Here is a 17,142-nt window from a genome sequence, read left to right as displayed (position 1 = left end):
TTTCTGGCACCTGTATTATTGATATTTCGGATCTAATTATTGCTTAAACTAGCCATGATGCGAGTCTCTCTGTTTTGGTGAGGTTTAGTTCATGGTGGTGAGCAGGGCTGTAACTGTCGCAACCCCTCCCCCTCCCAATTAGGGGGGGGGGTGAGCTCAAAGGGGGCCCAAAATAATTTCTTGAATTAGCATAAATTACGCGATTTCAAGTTGCCAAGTATTTTGATTTTGGGGTACTCTTCCCCCAAGAAAAAATACGCAAGATTTATAGAAATAGGCATATCGGCGTTGGCCCATCCCTGCAACTACTTTTCAAGTACAATGTATCGCGAAGCAATCCTTTGCTTGTAATGTACCCGTTTGAGCGTGAGTAGAGACTCGTTGTGAAGCGCACGTTACGGCAATTTCTAAAAATGCCATTAAATAGGCTTTTGGAAGTACAGAACTTCAATATTGCAGCATAGCAATTTACAACGGTGTAAATTGCTATGATTGCAGCAAACACATGTCATTCATAAAACTATAGAATGTAAACGTGGAATGGCAGCGACCGATTTTGAAGCTTCGTTCCGCTTCACTGAAGCTTTACTCAGACATATTTTACGGCAGCTACTGTAGGATTTATGGCAATCCAAAAGTTGTCTTCCAGAGCTCAGAACTTACTGAATCTGGTATTGATCGAAAGCTACTGTCACACTGAATCCGAAAATGTAAATGAAAATATGATCAGGCACTGGGCCGCTTAGAATTCGCCCTTCAAGTCTGAATTATCGGCATTGTCCGAACAATCGAAGAGCCGCAATGGGTCATTGTTGTGGTCATTGTTTTGCGTTCATCCGATTGTTCTGAACAATGCAGATTTTAGATGTTGAGGGTGATTTATCATCTAAGTACGGAGCCTGATCGTATTTTGATTGATATTTTCGGAATCAGTGCAACAGTAGCTTTCGATCAAGACCAGATTCAGTAAGTTCTGAGCTCTGGAAGACAACTTTTGGATTGCCATAAATCCTACAGTAGCTGCCGTAAAATAAGTCTGAGTAAAGCTTCAGTGAAGCGGAACGAAGCTGCAAAATCGGTCGCTGCCATTCCATTTTTACATTCTATGATAAAACTCCTATCCTAGAAATACTGCCACCTAGTAGTCGATACTATAGCAACGACAGTACATGTACTGACTACTGATATTTTTCTGACAGGTTCGGTTTTCGTATTGTTGCTGTAACTGATTTATCAAGTCTGCAAGCCTCCATTTCGTAGCTTTCGATCAAACATGTCTAATCCGAAGGGAGTGAAGATTTATGTGAGGACAAAACCAACAGCAAACTTCGCCTATGGAATGATCGACCTTCTTCTTAATGAAAAGGTATAAAACAGGCTACATAATATTTTTCTTTCGCTGCACATTTTGACCGTATTATTTGACTATGAACCTGTGAATGCATCATAACGCCAGTAGGAATGTATAACTCGAGATTGAGTTCAACTTGGCGTTTCAGCATCCCCTTTTCTTCGTTCAGCTACGGAGGTACCGTATGTGATGGAATTGCAAATCAGAGATTTCTAGACAAATTAAAGAAAATGCGCCACATATACTTGCTTCATAAATCACGAGATTTCAGTCTCTCCGTCTCGAGAAAAAACGAATACGCATCTTTAGTAACGGCTGATAAACTAAAGTTAAATGAATAATTTTCACAAATGCAAAATCTGTTCTGTACTCTTGTTCAGTAGGTAGTGGCACTCATTTCAGAGAGAGTCAAAACTTTCGATATCAAGAGCCTGCAAGACATCTTCTGATCGTTGTGTTCTACTATTAGCGCGAATCAAAATCATCTATCTATCTGCGGCCAGGGTTGACATCCTTGGACATCAATATCAAGGTTTTGGTCTTGTCGCGTCTTCTAATTAGTCGCGTTTGATCAATGGATTTCTGCGGATTTTGTTTGCTCACGTGAAGAGCAGTATTACGAAATCCATTGCTTATTTACATTGCTCATTTCTAAATCGCAGTATTCACTAACTAGTTTCAGGCCTAACTGAATTATGGGTATGCCGCATACCCAAAAAAGCTCCTAGGTATGCGCGGACCTGGGTTCAGCGCCTTTGAATGAAATGTACTCATTGTTTTCTTAGTCACTGCTAGTGGGTGAATTGACATTTTTTGCACTTTGTGTTTGCAAATCAATGATGATGATGATGATTTCACTTTCTCGAAAAACCAACTAGATAAGGTCCGGATTCAATACTTAAAAGGTTCGCATTCGAGCTGCAGTCCACCAGTTGAGTAGCCCTGGTGTACAGCATTTCTTGACCGTTTTTTATGCGTGGACCCCTAACTAATTTTTGGTGGTTGCGTGGATGCCTTAACCTTGGTCTCAACAACTCGACCTGACTTGGTCTCTTCTTGCCATCTGGTCTAGTTGTTGCCAACAAAAAAGCTGCCTAATGACAAAAAATAAGATAGAATAAGGAGGTAAGTCAAAAATAACGACAGATGTTGTATAGGAGAATGTAGTTTTATAGTTTTAGCTTTAACATGGACCTTTCCTGGACCCATCATTTGAGGTTCTTAACCTGGGGTCCTTGGGCACTCGGCACTCTTATTGCATTCCTTATTTACTATTTCTCTGTCAGGTCATCAACATTCATGCTGCTAAAGGCGAGCGGCAAAAGATTGCAAACAATCAATTGTTGGATTGGTCGTTCAAGGTGGACGGGATCCTTCACAATGCAAGTCAAGAACAGGTGGGGTGAGCAATGTTCTGTGATAATTTTGGCAAAACCGTCATTGGGTGGATATACTGGGTAATGCATCATCACCACACAGGGTAATCGTGATTTTGCAATAATCAATTACAGCATTTTCAATCAACGGTAGTTGTCGTCTCCAAGTAGAGACTTATGAAGAATGTGATTGGAGTAGGCTGACTCTGGATCTCCTCTCTCAACTGGTACGAAACAAGAACTCCAAATGGACGAATATCTTATTAAAATACCATTGAAAAATTGCTGGTAATATCCTGGTAAGAACAAATACCCCAGTTAATAAACAATAAATGAAACAGACCAACAACAACAAAACAAAGCTGGTTACTCTCACCGCGTCGCTTACAGAAATGAACACACGTGCGCTCCAAGCAGTACAATTGGTGAGTGAGCCATAAAGAAAATAATATCCACCGTGACAGTAGTCGTGTGATCGATTACATTGAAGAATTTCAAAGTCATATTAATCGGTAATTTTGCAGATAATATATTGTTTTGTAAAAGATCAACTCCCGTTATCAAACTTTTCCCTTATACAAGGACTATGGTGTAAACGGAACACTAAATAGTGCGATGTATCCAGTTGCTTACAGTAGAACGTTAAGATATTTCAACTACACTGCTCATCGCTACACCCCAAATATTAGCCATGCTCATTGTGCTAAAGAAAATGATGTCCACTTCCAAACTGTTCTTCATAACCATATGTGGCAGCTTCCGTATTATATGGATTGTAAAAATGTAGGTGTATAACGTCTGTGTGTTACGTTACGATACGTAGTGGCAGATATGACAAAATTTTGTGTTCGTGTTGTCATATTTTCCTGATCCCGTCACCAATCTTTATTTTGCCATTATTTACAAAATTCACACCACCCTACTACATCATGTTATATCTTGAGTCGATATGAGGCAGCCTTGTCTTATTCTGACATGTGTTCAAAGCACAGGTGTACGTCTGAAGCAGAGCAATTGTTATCGCGACTAATCGAGATTACTTTTCCACGTAATTTAATATACTCGATTGCGATTACTTCAAAACCACCTCATGTTGATTACAGCCTCATTTTGCAGTGATCAATTAAGATTACAATTACGTGGAAAATTAATCTCGATTAGTCGAACAATTGCACTGCTTGAGACGTACACCTGCACTTGTAATCTTGATTACTGCAAATTGAGGCTGTGATCACCATGAGGTGGTTTTGATGTAATCGTAATCGAGTATATTAATGCAGTAATCAGACCATATCACACCATTCATTGACAGTGGCATGTTTATGTGATAGCTTTCATCATCTTATTATCTTTTTATATGCCTCGTACTTCGGTCAATATTTTTTGCGTTATTTTGGCTATTTCCTGCTTTTCGTAGTAGGGTGGCAATTTTAATGTACAGTTGACTCCGCTGAATTCAGACACTTTGCTTACGCTCACTTTTGGCGGAATTAGGCGAAGAATCATTTGTTAGTTACATGGGCATGAGCTCATTGTTGACAGTTACTGCATGGATCGTCCTTGTTTCGCTATAATCACTCATATTGTATTGAAACGAATGGAATAGCCTACTGGTTATTGTGTCATCTTTGTCTAACGGTAGGAGATGTGAACCTGTGTCAGAATTAACTGGAGAATTAATTGTCAATTTCTACTATTGTTCATTCCCGATCAGATTGTCCGAATAAAGCGACTGTCTGGGTTATCAGGTGTCCGAATTAGGCTGATTCAACTGTAATTAATATACGGGTCAATGCATGCAGCCAATGTAATCGAACCGATTACTTTTATTAGGCCTATCTGTATCCTCATTCCTAAAAACAAGTTACTCAAAGGTTTACGCTGAAGTGGCGTCGAACTTGGTCAAGAGATCTCTGCAAGGGTACAATGGGACTTTGATGGCATACGGGCAAACGGGCGCTGGCAAAACTTTTTCCATCACAGGAGCAACTGATAATTTCAAGCAAAGAGGAATCATTCCCAGAGCTGTTACACAGGTATTGTGCAGTTAAGAGAAGTGGTCAGTAACCTAGTTATCCAAAGTACTTGAGTAGGTTTTGCCTTCTCGCGCTGATTGCTTGAGTGGTTATGTTTATATACTACCTACAAGATTTTAAAGCATAACTTATTTACTTTATACACATTGGAATTTGTTATGTAGGAAGTATATTTGTGACAATTTCACATCACTATCATGAGAGAAATTGTAACAGCAGCGCGAAATAACCCCCATATCAAGGTAACCGATTATATTTTGTACAGTTGCACCAATTTTTAGTATCCTTTGTCATTTTACTTTAGGAAAGGACGTAGTTTAGTTTTGTCCTTGATGTCTTTTGCGGCATATACACCGACTCATGATACACATACACACGATCTGTGCATATGCATACCATGAGTGCATGATGTGCATATGCCGCTGGACAAGGAAGTGCAGATATAGCCTTCACGGCTTTCTAAGTCTTGCACCACCCCTCCATGCTATCCCAGTAATGCATGACCGCCAAGCAGGGAAGTCATGGATACCACTATACCAGTGTTACTAATCAGGTCTTTGGTCTGACCCGGCCGGGGATCGAACCCACGACCTACCGATCAAGAAGCCGGACGCTTCACCATTACGCTATCTTGTCGGTCAAAAGATCGATCACAAAGATCTACCGTATTATTACTAAAGTAGACATGAACTGCTAAAAACGTGTAGGCCTAACCCCTCGACTTGCGTACTTTTCATTTTCTACTTCCACTTGAAGTAGTTCTGGCAGGTCTTTAAAATCACCACTTCTACTGGTAATCCAGTCGAAATTTAGATTCTCGCATGTAAACCCTCAGGTAATCTGATTGCTAGGTCAGTGGTTTTCAACAGCCGGCCAGCCAAATATATTTCAATTTTATATCTCATTCGCAAAATGCAAGGAATTGAACAATCGACCATGAACGATAGAAATCAAGCATCCAATTTTAAATTGATTTGGAAATTTGAAACAATTTTTCGGCATCACAATATGATATAGAGTTCGTGGTATACTTTGGACTTGGCTCACGTCACAATGTGTTGAGTGATGCACCAAGCTGTGTAGCCTACAACTCGTTTAAAACCAGTTATATGTGAAAGCTTAGTTCACTTGATCCATCTTTGGCTTGATAGAATTCATTGTTGTTTGCAATTAGACTTGTGAATATGTTGTGTCTGCCATAGGTTTTCAAAGAAATTGAAGAGCAAGTGGACAGTGCGGTCGCTGTACGTGTATCCTACCTCGAAATATACAACGAGTCCATGTTCGACTTGCTCTCGACGTTGCCAGATTCATCAGGTCCAAGTGAGTTGTAATCTAACGCTTGATAGCGGACATTTGTTATACTGTCTTTGACGCTGTGTTTTGTCAAGGTGAATCCTACAAGGCAATGACGATAGTTGATGCGGAAGACGGCAGCGTATGCATTAAAGGCCTATCTCTTCATCAAGGTTTGTAAATGCCAAATTGGATTGTACAAATTGCTTTGCTATTTCTCATGTGTTTATTTTTTGTTAGGGATACGTATTTCATCATACATATTATAACTAGGGCTGGACGAAATCGAATACATCAGTGATTCGATTCCGAATCGAGTGTTAGAGCATCACTTTTTGCGTAATCATACCAGTATGGATGATGTGATAAGTTCAGAGATATGTACCTTTTATGCGACCACGAAGAATATATTGATCGTCCTACATCACATGGAAATAAATTTTGTATTTCATTGCACTTTATGATAATACTGTGGTAGTTTCGAACTGCACTACGTGTACACGCAATTGAGATTTCAAAGCTTCCGCGTTGGGAAATAGTACCAAAACTATAATTCTCGTAGATAATAGAACGCGCAGTGAAATGGATTGTATCATTTCAGTACTCGAAAAAATCGCCTGTCGCTACTTGTCTCGAATCGTTACAATAGGCCTTTTGCAGGACTTCGATCACGTGACTAGATACGCATAGCAACCACAAATTGGTTAGCAAGCTACTTTCTCGCGCACCTGCTTCAGTGCTAAATATCGTAGGCTTACCATACGTCCTCTTTTAAGAGGATTTGTCCTCTTTTTTGACTTTTTTGAAAGTGTCCTCGGAGGACGCCCTTTTGTCCTCTTTTTTGAGATTTTGTCCTCTTTTTTGAAAATTTAGGTCAGATTTAGAGCAAATTGCGAGTGATATGCTGCAAATTAGCACAGAAGTGACGCTCCGGCGGGTATTTCGGAGTGAAAAACGGTGATTTTAGCTCTGAGCGGAAAAGATGACCTGTTTTTTTTTTTTTTTTTAGTCATCCACCTGGCAATGTGGAGAGAAAAACGGTATTTCTGAGCAGAAAAGATGACCTTTTTTTTTTTTTTTTTTTTTTTAGTCAACCGATCGCAAAGTGGGAAAAATTCACCGGTTTTTGAGAATTCTACTCCGGTTTTGCAAGTTGCAAATTTCTGAAAAAGTGTCCTCTTTTTAGATTTCCAAAATATGGTAAGCCTAAAATATCGCATAGTGTACTGTTGATTTCTGGTTGTAAACGTTTGGGAAATTTGTTGTGGAACTCATCAGAGATTTACCTATGCTAGATGTCAATCCTGTACAAAGCACATAGAATGATATCGTCAGAATTACGCAGAAATCCGTCGTTAACGTAGCCGTATTTCGGATACAGTTTGTTATCGTTTTCGGGCTGTAAACGTTTTGTATAAAACGCAAGTGTCATGGAAATGCGCAAGGATTCAAATATGTCTGATGTCTTTGATTCATGAACTATGTAAACTCCTTGCGTCAAAATGATCGACATTGTAGCCGTTATTTGGTAGTCAACTATGATTTTATGACACAAAATTCGACATTGCAGGACATTGACTGCATGATATTTATTGCAGCATTAAGTTAGGTGTGGATAGTATACTATACTATAGTTGTATTGTAGTGGTAGTTGGTAATCATTGGAGCATTTTGATGATTGATATCGATTGCTATATATATAGGATACTGCTATTTTTAAGCCGTGAGACAATGACTGCCAGTGCCAGTACGTTGATGTGTTATGAATTATGCAATGTGCTACATACCATATATATATTAAACATCCTATGCTATTGTATGGCTTCTCAGTTAAACAATTCAAAATATTTAGACCTCTACACCTATATTACAAGTTATTGATCATTCTGTCATGCTGCCAAGTGCCGCTACCCGAAGAAAAATGATCATCAGCTCCAATTGAGGGTGCAACAAACTGTCTCGAGGCCTGGATTACTTGATTGATTGCCTCGATTAGATTACTTCACTCTATGACACAGTGCAAATATCTTGTGTCCAGACATGGCTATACCACATGTATACGCATTAATGATCTGATGGATTATCCCAAGAGAGCCGAACATAGGCAACTAAGAAATTGATGATGCCCTCGTCAAGAATTCAGCCTGGAGTCAATTATTATCACCACATAAAATTCAGTCATGCGGTAGAAGGCAGCTTGGTTTCATGCCAACAGAAAATGTCAGCAGATGATCTGACCACTGACTAACTGTCCTGAACTTCTTTCCCGATGTTGATGTCTGCTTTGAAAATGATATTTCATTTGTGTACAGCAAGAAAAGCGCTCTTCCGTGGATGCTATATGTCTAGATAAGTGGCTATGGAGGTAGAGGAAAATGCATAGGCATAAGATTCTCGGCAGTTATTGAACTTGATAAGGTTAACATGCATTTTTCTTCAACTATTTCTTATGCTCTGGGTATCGAATGCACAAAAATTAATAAATTGCACTTCTTTGCAAGTTTATTTGTAAATTCAATGAATCAAAGAATATCATAAGTTAAGAATATTACGGAGTCAATGCAAAAGAAACAATGTTAGTCGTCTTTAGAGGATGTTTCTGAGTTGGTTGAACCAATAGACAGAATGGGTCAGCTACGAAGTACTATTTTACATGAGTACTAGCGTCATTATGAGTTTAGGCTACTTCCACTTCTACTTGACACTTTTTAGGTAGTACTTTTTTGTCAGGTTTAGGATTTTGTCAACTAGAAAATAGCTTCGGCGCATGATTGCATCCCCTTCAAGCGTGAGGTTGAACTGGGCAAAATAGCCCCAGTACCACTGTAACTAAATTAATTTTTGAAAATTGCACCTATTTGTGGTGTCATCACCCTTTTGCGTTGATCAAGAAGATGCAACATGCAATTTTTACAGTTGTCACGTGGCATCAATTTCTAAAACTAAGTGACCCTCAACCAAATCTACTTCATGTTACGAATTTCTTGACTACTTTTCAGAAATTCATTTCTACTTCCACTTGAAGCATTTTGGACATGTCCTGGAAGTAATTAGCGCTACTTGTACTGGAGTATAACTTAAGGCATTACTTCTACTCGCTTCCCAACAATGACCACGTTGACCACCTCTGGGTATCGGATGACCGATCTTGTCACTGCGTTTGAGCTGCTCTAAGAGTTATTTGATAGTTACTTCCCTTAGTTCGCTAAATCGCACACATATATGTGACAACAACTATTTATCAAAATCGCGTGTGATTTGCCAAATCCACTTCAATCGCAGTTGCGAAGTAGTGCTAATAAAATCGGCATTGTATAAGGCAACAATAAAGTGCACTGCTTTGCTTAGTCTTGATGGCTGGTTCTCCCAAAAGATACTTCCGGTGTGTTCAGCGACATTTGTTTTATAGCAGCACGCCAGCACCCAAACCAGCAGACAGTATATCCTGATCCTTGCGGGTCCCCGCTGCTTCAGTCATATCTTCCATCCGAAATCAGGCTCCGCAACAGACAAATAGTACTGCTTGAACTAACAAATACTCTTACCAGAATATAAACCAATCGCTTTACTTCAAATGCATAAATTTAAGTACATATGATCAGAGTTGAGTACCGTAATACGACGACTAGGTTACCGATGGATTTCTGCGTAATTCTGACGATATCATTCTACGTGCTTTGTACAGGATTGACATCTAGCATAGGTAAATCTCTGATGACTTCTACAACAAATTTCCGAAACGTTTACAACCAGAAATCAACAGTACACTACGCGATATTTAGCACTGAAGCAGGTGCGCGAGAAAGTAGCTTGCTAACCAATTTGTGGTTGCTATGCGTATCTAGTCACGTGATCGAAGTCCTGCAAAAGGCCTATTGATACTCAATTCATTGTGCCCAGCTCCAATTATAATGCAGAGAGTAAAGTTTTTGTGTCAGTTAGTTTTTTTTTAATATGACTCAGGAAGGTTGCTTTTGCAAATTGCTCTCACAAAATAGAGTTATATATTATGGGAGAGGAGGCCAAGATGAGTCACGGGGCAAGATGAGACATGCAATTTTTGCATGGAAAAATTTTCTGATGGACAGATTCCTTCAACTATGTTGTTCCCATAATGTCATTCTATAGTCCTGCCATATTAACAAAGCAAACAAATTTGAGGTTGGGCAGGAAAATGCCCAAAACTATATTTTCATAGTCTATGTCAGTTATGTGAGTTCATGTTTGTAAGGGCATACCTATCATAATACTTCATATTATAAAACAACATTACTGGAGCTGGTTGAGTTCAATATTAGCTGTGTAATCAACTAATCATGCACTTACCTCTGACAAGTAATTGACAAATTTCTTTTATTCAAGTTTATACAATAATTGAGGTGTGGGGGTAAGATGAGACAAAACCATGGGGGTAAGTTGAGACATGGGTATCAGAGGGCTTTCTATTGAAAATATCGCAAGATACAAAATTTACTGTTGAAGGCACACTAAATGTATTTATTTATCTAGTAGTTGACCAGATGTGACATTACAAGACAAAATAATAACGAAACTCTTATTGCTGCTGGATCCCATGGACCATTGGTTTTCGATGTCATTTAAATTTGCCATTGTCGGTACGTAGGGAGAACTTCCAAACGGTTGCAGGACCGTATTAAAGAACACATCCCACCGTCTGTCAAGTCTTATATCTCGAAATCGCATCCTAACAATCCGCTTGTTCTCGAGCATAACCAGGCCATGGGTCAAAAATCTTCTATCGGCAAGCATTTATTAGAAAATCATACATGTGCTGCTAACTATCACGAGGACATGTTCTCTATATTGGCTAAGGGTCGCAATTTATTTCATTTGTCTGTTCTTGAGTTCACCATCATCACTATGAGTAAACCTAGTCTATGCCAACAGAAAGAATTCGTGTATCATTTGAAAATCGCGCATTAACTTGTTTTGCTTCGCTCCATGCCAACGCTTCAGTTCTCTCGTTTTCCTAACTTTGTATATTTTCTGTGTGATGTCATAATTAGCAATATATATTGTTGTTTAACATAGTTATTCGAATTCTCGCAATATTGCTGACGATATCCCCTGACGAGGGTCAGCCGAAAAACTTCGGGAATAAATATGAATATTTTGTTCAAATGTGTTATGATTTAAATTTGTATATGATGCACAAATTTTTTTTAAAAGTGAATTATTTCATGATAATTATATGTTATTCATGGTGTTGCTAGTTGATTCATCATTCAGGATGAATTGGTGGTGTAATGAGCAAGAATTGCTTGTTGTCTCATCTTGAACACAGTGTGTCTCATCTTACCCTCACCTGTGGGTAAGTTGAGACATTTGAGCAAGGATTTTTGAAGGCCAAGAAATGCATCAGTATGTTGTTCAATATAACTCAAGCCATAGTCATAAATAGTACAGATCACAGGCTTTCCATTAGTACCAAAATTAATCCTCAGAAGGCATTACTCTTTGATTGGCGTTGAATTATCAGAAAAGTGTCTTATCTTGGCATCCTCTCCCCCTTTGTCATACGTTATCAGCGAATGCTCTGTTATACATATCGAGCAGAAGTGAATATCATGTTTTAGATTTGTATTTCTTATGTACCGGTTATATCGTTCAAAGAGCTTCTTGGAGGTACAGAACTTCAACATACAATTGAAGAGTAGCCTATATCATTCGGGGAAATCTGAAACTGCTGCCATTAATAAAAACTTTCAAGCTACTTTGATAAGTGTTTAGAAAAAGTACCTTATGATGTGACCCATTTATTTACTTGCAAATATCGAGTGGATATTCAAAAAACGTCTATATGTCCATATGTTTTATCAAATGGGTGCACTGTTTGCCAATTTTGAGCTACACTGGATAAATTATCATCCGGTTATACCATCCTTCATTACTCGCTGATGAGTTGTATCATCTGGTTGCTGCTTACATTTGAAACCAGCTGATATGTCACTGAAAGTTGCATCAATTCACTGTTGTACTATTTGTGGTGTATTACGTCAGTGCAATCACGTCTAATGATCATTTCTCATGTCTACTAATTGGTGCCTTTACGTTGCTTATAAGTGCTCGGAGTTTTCTGTTTGGTGGCTTATTTTTGTTGGTGAATAAAGACACAACATTGGCGACGAGGATGAACAACGACACTCCTGCGGCCGGAAGCCGAGGATACGGGAAAGTGCCCGAGTTTAACTTGGGTGAGGACGAGTGGGACGAGTATGTCGAGCGCTTGGAGCTTTACTTTGAAGCGAATGGTATTGCCGACGAAGGAAAAATGAAAGCTGTCTTGCTAACGGTATGTGGGGCGAAAGCATATAGCCTCGTCCGAAATCTCTCGACACCAGAAAAACCGAAAGATAAGAGTTATCGACAAATAGTAAAATTGCTCGGGGATCATCTTACGCCGAAGCCGTTGTTAGTGGCAGAGCGGTATAAATTTAATCTACGGGTCCAAGACGAGGGTGAACCTGTCAATGCCTTCGTCGCGGCACTGAAGAAATTGTCGGAACATTGCGAATTCGGGGCATTCTTAACCCAAGCAATTCGAGATCGGCTCATCTGCGGTCTGCGCTCGAGACCTATCCAAGAGCGCTTACTGTTGGAGAATGATTTGAGCTTAGAAGACGCCGTTAAAAAAGCTGTCGCAATGGAAGCAGCGGGGAGACAACTTTTCGATACTGGTAGTTACAGCACCGCGTTGGTACGAAGGGAACAGCGGGGGGCTCGAGAATACCATGAATGCAAGCGCTGCGGGAAATCTAACCACGGAGAAGACCACTGTATCTTTCGCACAGCGCTGTGTCATGCGTGCAGACGGGTCGGACACATAAGGAAGATGTGCCCCGGAAAAGGTACAAGGCGAAAGAGTAAGACCGCATGCAAGATTAACTGTTTAAGCGGATCGACGGAAAAGCAATCAACTGATGATGCTGGTAACGATGACGACTGCGGTTCCGAGTCCTCGGCAGACGACAGTGTGAGTATCTTGATGAATATCAATTTCGTAGAAGGGAAAGATGAGATTCGCGTAGATATTGGCATCAACGGTATTATCATTTCTATGATATTCGATACAGGTGCTGCAGTATCCGTAATTTCGAAGTATTTACTGTGGGAGAAATTTCCTCTTGCGACGCTGGAGCCATGCAACATTAAATTGAAGGCCTACAGTGGCGAAATTCTGCCGGTATTGGGTAAAACCGTGGTGATGGTGAGCTATCAGGGACATGATTGTAAATTGCCTTTGATTGTTTTGGATATGGAAGCTCCGCCGTTGTTCGGTAGGAACTGGATGCGTAAAATACAAATGAATTTGCCAAAATTAATCGGAATGGTCTCGGATAGCGGTCAGAGTGAGAATTCGAGAGATTGCCTAAGCAGGCTATTGAGGGATACTAGTATTTTTGAAACGCAACTAGGGAAAGTTGTCGGCATTAAAGCACGGCTCAACATGAAGCCCAACGCCGTTCCGAAATTTTACAAAGCGCGTAAGGTTCCGTACGCTTTACTTGATAAAGTGGAAACAGAAATCCGTAGGTTAGTGGATACTGGAGTGTTGGAAAAAGTTGAGCACTCCGACTGGGCGAGTCCAATTGTGCCTGTTCTTAAGGCGTCAGGTGAAGTTCGTATTTGTGGCGACTTTAAAGTTACGATTAATCCGCAGTTGGATATACCGGAATATCCATTACCGACCCCCGACGACTTGCTGGCGCTTCTTAACGGAAGGAGAAGTTCGTATTTTAGCAAGATCGATTTATCACAAGCGTACACGCAAGTGGAGCTTGATGACGACTCGCGTAAGTACGTGGTGATTAACACCCATCTGGGATTGTTCAGATACACTCGACTTCCGTTCGGAGTGGCATCAGCGCCTGCCATTTTTCAGCAATTGATGGATCAGGTGCTACAAGGACTGAATGTACCGTGTTTGCTGGACGACATCTTAATCACCGGGTCTTCGGAGAAGGAAAATCTTGAGCTGTTATCGACAGTATGTAATCGTTTGGATAAATATGGTTTGAAAGCTAAAAAGTCCAAGTGTTGTTTCCTGGAAGAGTCCCTGGAATATTTAGGCTATGTGATTGACAAGAATGGCATACGACCGAGCAACTCAAATTTGCGATCAGTGACTTCTGCTTGCCGTCCAGACAACGTGAGTGTACTGCGGTCTTTTCTCGGGATGGTAAATGTCCATAGAAAATTTATACCGAACCTATCCAGTCTGTTGCAACCGTTAACGAACTTGCTAAGAAAGGACGTGAAGTGGAAGTGGGATGATGCTTGTGAAAAGGCCTTCGGAGCTTTGAAAAATTGGCTTACCTCCGATTTGGTGTTGGCTCACTATGACCCTGATAAGCCGATTACCCTGTCAGTAGACGCGTCCCCTGATGGTTTGGGAGCAGTAATCATGCAACCCGATGGAGAGCGTGAGCGCCCAATTGCGTACGCCTCTCGTACATTGTCACCGGCCGAGAAAAACTATTCTCACATCGAGAAAGAAGCTCTGGCCATAATATTCGGGTTACAGAGATTCCATCACTACTTGTTCGCGAGGAAGTTCACCCTATTTACGGACCACAAACCCTTGACGATGATTCTAGGTCCAAAGACTGGTATACCCGTGCTAGCCGTATCTAGGTTGCAACGTTGGGCAATCAAACTCGCGTGTTATAATTACGAAATTCGTTACAAACCGGGTAAGCAGAATGTTACTGCAGATTGGCTTTCGAGAAGTCCCTCGATTGCATCAGCCGAGGTGGATCCATCAACACAGGAAGCCAACGAGATAAATGCGATACAAGTAGACAATCTACCCATAACAGCGAAAAGGATTGGCCTTGCGACGCGCCGAGACCCGCTTTTATCTCGTGTACATTATTATGTGATTAACGGATGGCCCGCTGGCGGCTTATCTCCAGAATATCAACCGTTTTATTTTCGCAGGAACGAACTGACAGTCGAGCAGGACTGCTTACTTTGGGGTATCCGAGTAGTTATCCCGGCGCGATATCAACGACATATCCTTGATTTATTGCATGAACACCATCCTGGGATCGTAAAGATGAAGATAAAAGCCAGAATGCATGTGTGGTGGCCCAATCTCGACGGCAACATCGAACAGAAGGTTAGAGATTGTGCTATCTGCAGACAATGTGAAAGCAGAAGGCCGGAAGTTTTGAATCCTTGGGTCTGGCCAACTCGGGCATGGCAGCGAGTACACGTGGATTTTGCCGGACCTCGTATGGGGAAGTACTTCCTGGTACTAGTAGATGCTCGGACGAAATGGCCGGAAGTGCATCAGATGAGTTCAATTACTGCTGAAAATACGATATCCGTACTTGGTAAGATTTTCTCAACGCATGGCCTGCCGGATGAGCTAGTAAGTGATAACGGGCCACCTTTCACGTCTGAACAATTCGAAATGTTTTTGACTCGGAATGGTGTTAAACACATTAGAACTGCTCCCTTTAGTCCCAAAACCAACGGTTCTGCGGAACGATTTGTTCGTGTTTTAAAGGAATTTTTAAAGAAGGAAGCGAACAGAGGAACGGATATCAAGAACAGACTACAGTCGATGTTGCTGCACTACCGAACGACTCCGCATTCAACAACAAAGATATCTCCTGCTAGAGCTATGTTCGGACGGGAACTGCGGACACGGTTGCATTTAGTGCACCCACAGTTGGAGTCCACGTTGCAGAAGGATCATCCAGCTTGCAAACCGACCGAACTTCGTAAGTCTCGTCAGCAGGGAGTGGGCGATCCGGTTATGGTCAAGGACTATCGACAGCGTCCCCCAGTCTGGGCAAGAGGAGTTATTATCGAAAAGCTGGGTCCTGCAACGTATCGCGTTCAAGTTGGTGACCTACTCTGGAAGCGACATATCGACCAAATCCGAGATCTGTCGGCGTCACGGTTTTGCGACCAGGAAGATGAAGAGATCGTCGATCCAGTCGTATTAACAAGCATGACACCAACACCAGATCGTCGTCTGACAAGTCCTCGTCTTCGTGTTCCATCCAGTCCAACACCAGTGGAAACAGAAAATATACCTGCACCGGTAATCAGTCCAAGCAACGATAATGTAGCGGACGTTGACAATGGACTTGAACTATTGGCACCTGAGCGCCAAAACACTGAATCTACAGTGCCGCCTGTGTGCCAAAACACTGAAAATGCAGTGCCGCCTTTGCGTCCACCGTCACAAAGAATACGACGACGACCTAGACGTTTGATTGAGGAACTATAATATTAGTTGGGGAGGAGATGTGGTGTATTACGTCAGTGCAATCACGTCTAATGATCATTTCTCATGTCTACTAATTGGTGCCTTTACGTTGCTTATAAGTGCTCGGAGTTTTCTGTTTGGTGGCTTATTTTTGTTGGTGAATAAAGACACAACACTATTATTTGACAGCTGCCAATGAGGGAGAAGCACTTAATCTCCTATTCGAAGGAGAAACGAATCGCGTGATCGCAGCTCATTCTCTCAACAAAAACTCTTCACGATCTCACTGTATCTTCACCCTTCATATTGAAGTAAGGTATTTTCAATTTGCTTTGTGTATGTTAGTGCAATATCGAAAATGAATCGTTCTCATTAGTATACTTGTACTAAAGCACTTTCTCAATTTTGAAAGAACCTGGCTTATTTCTGACTTATACTATAGTCTTTGTGACCTGGTGAGAGTGATCATGATCTGCCTCAATGTCAGAAAATCTGCTTCACAGTTACCATCGCAGTCCCATAAAGTATAGCCTGCTTATGATTGCACACAAGCAAAGCAATGAAGCTTGCAATAGCGCAACAAATAGCCTTAACAAAGGTAATGATAGGGTTTCTGGTGGGATAAATATACAGTAAGCTACGAAAAACTCAGCTGGAAAGAAACAGAAATTAACTACAGCAAATGTAGTTTTGGCAGGTAATGTTACACGGCAACGTAAAGTCTCATTTATAACATCACACGCAATTGTAAAAGCAAAGTGGTTTAAGCCCTACGTGCTTCATAATAAGCTTAAAGATATTGTCTTGCTTGGCACGTGAACGTTAAAACCATTAACA

The 17,142-nt window shown here is 40.9% G+C and overlaps 1 protein-coding gene across 3 annotated transcripts in view; it reads left to right on the top strand.

Moving 5' to 3' along the window:
- Positions 1–1,196: 1,196 nt before the first annotated feature.
- The window catches only part of LOC145439577 (kinesin-like protein KIF9), a 32,370-nt gene continuing 16,424 nt past the window's right edge, over positions 1,197–17,142 (top strand). For 2 of the 3 annotated variants that reach the window (XM_080317076.1, XM_080317075.1), the window contains exons 1-6: positions 1,197–1,366; positions 2,638–2,748; positions 4,602–4,763; positions 5,966–6,086; positions 6,155–6,232; positions 16,495–16,616. In XM_080317076.1, coding sequence (XP_080173202.1) covers positions 1,274–1,366; positions 2,638–2,748; positions 4,602–4,763; positions 5,966–6,086; positions 6,155–6,232; positions 16,495–16,616 — 687 coding nt within the window. In that variant the 5' untranslated portion in view covers positions 1,197–1,273. Of the gene's footprint in view, positions 1,367–2,634; positions 2,754–4,601; positions 4,764–5,965; positions 6,087–6,154; positions 6,233–16,494; positions 16,617–17,142 lie in introns of those variants that run through there. The other variant, XM_080317077.1, reaches the window with a different exon arrangement.

The sequence above is a fragment of the Botryllus schlosseri genome, chromosome 5 (genome assembly GCF_051294905.1).
Source record: "Botryllus schlosseri isolate E-star chromosome 5, Bs_hap1, whole genome shotgun sequence".
Taxonomy (NCBI): Eukaryota; Metazoa; Chordata; class Ascidiacea; order Stolidobranchia; family Styelidae; genus Botryllus; species Botryllus schlosseri.
Note: the sequence above shows the minus strand (reverse complement) of the source record. Positions and strands in the feature narration are given on the sequence as shown.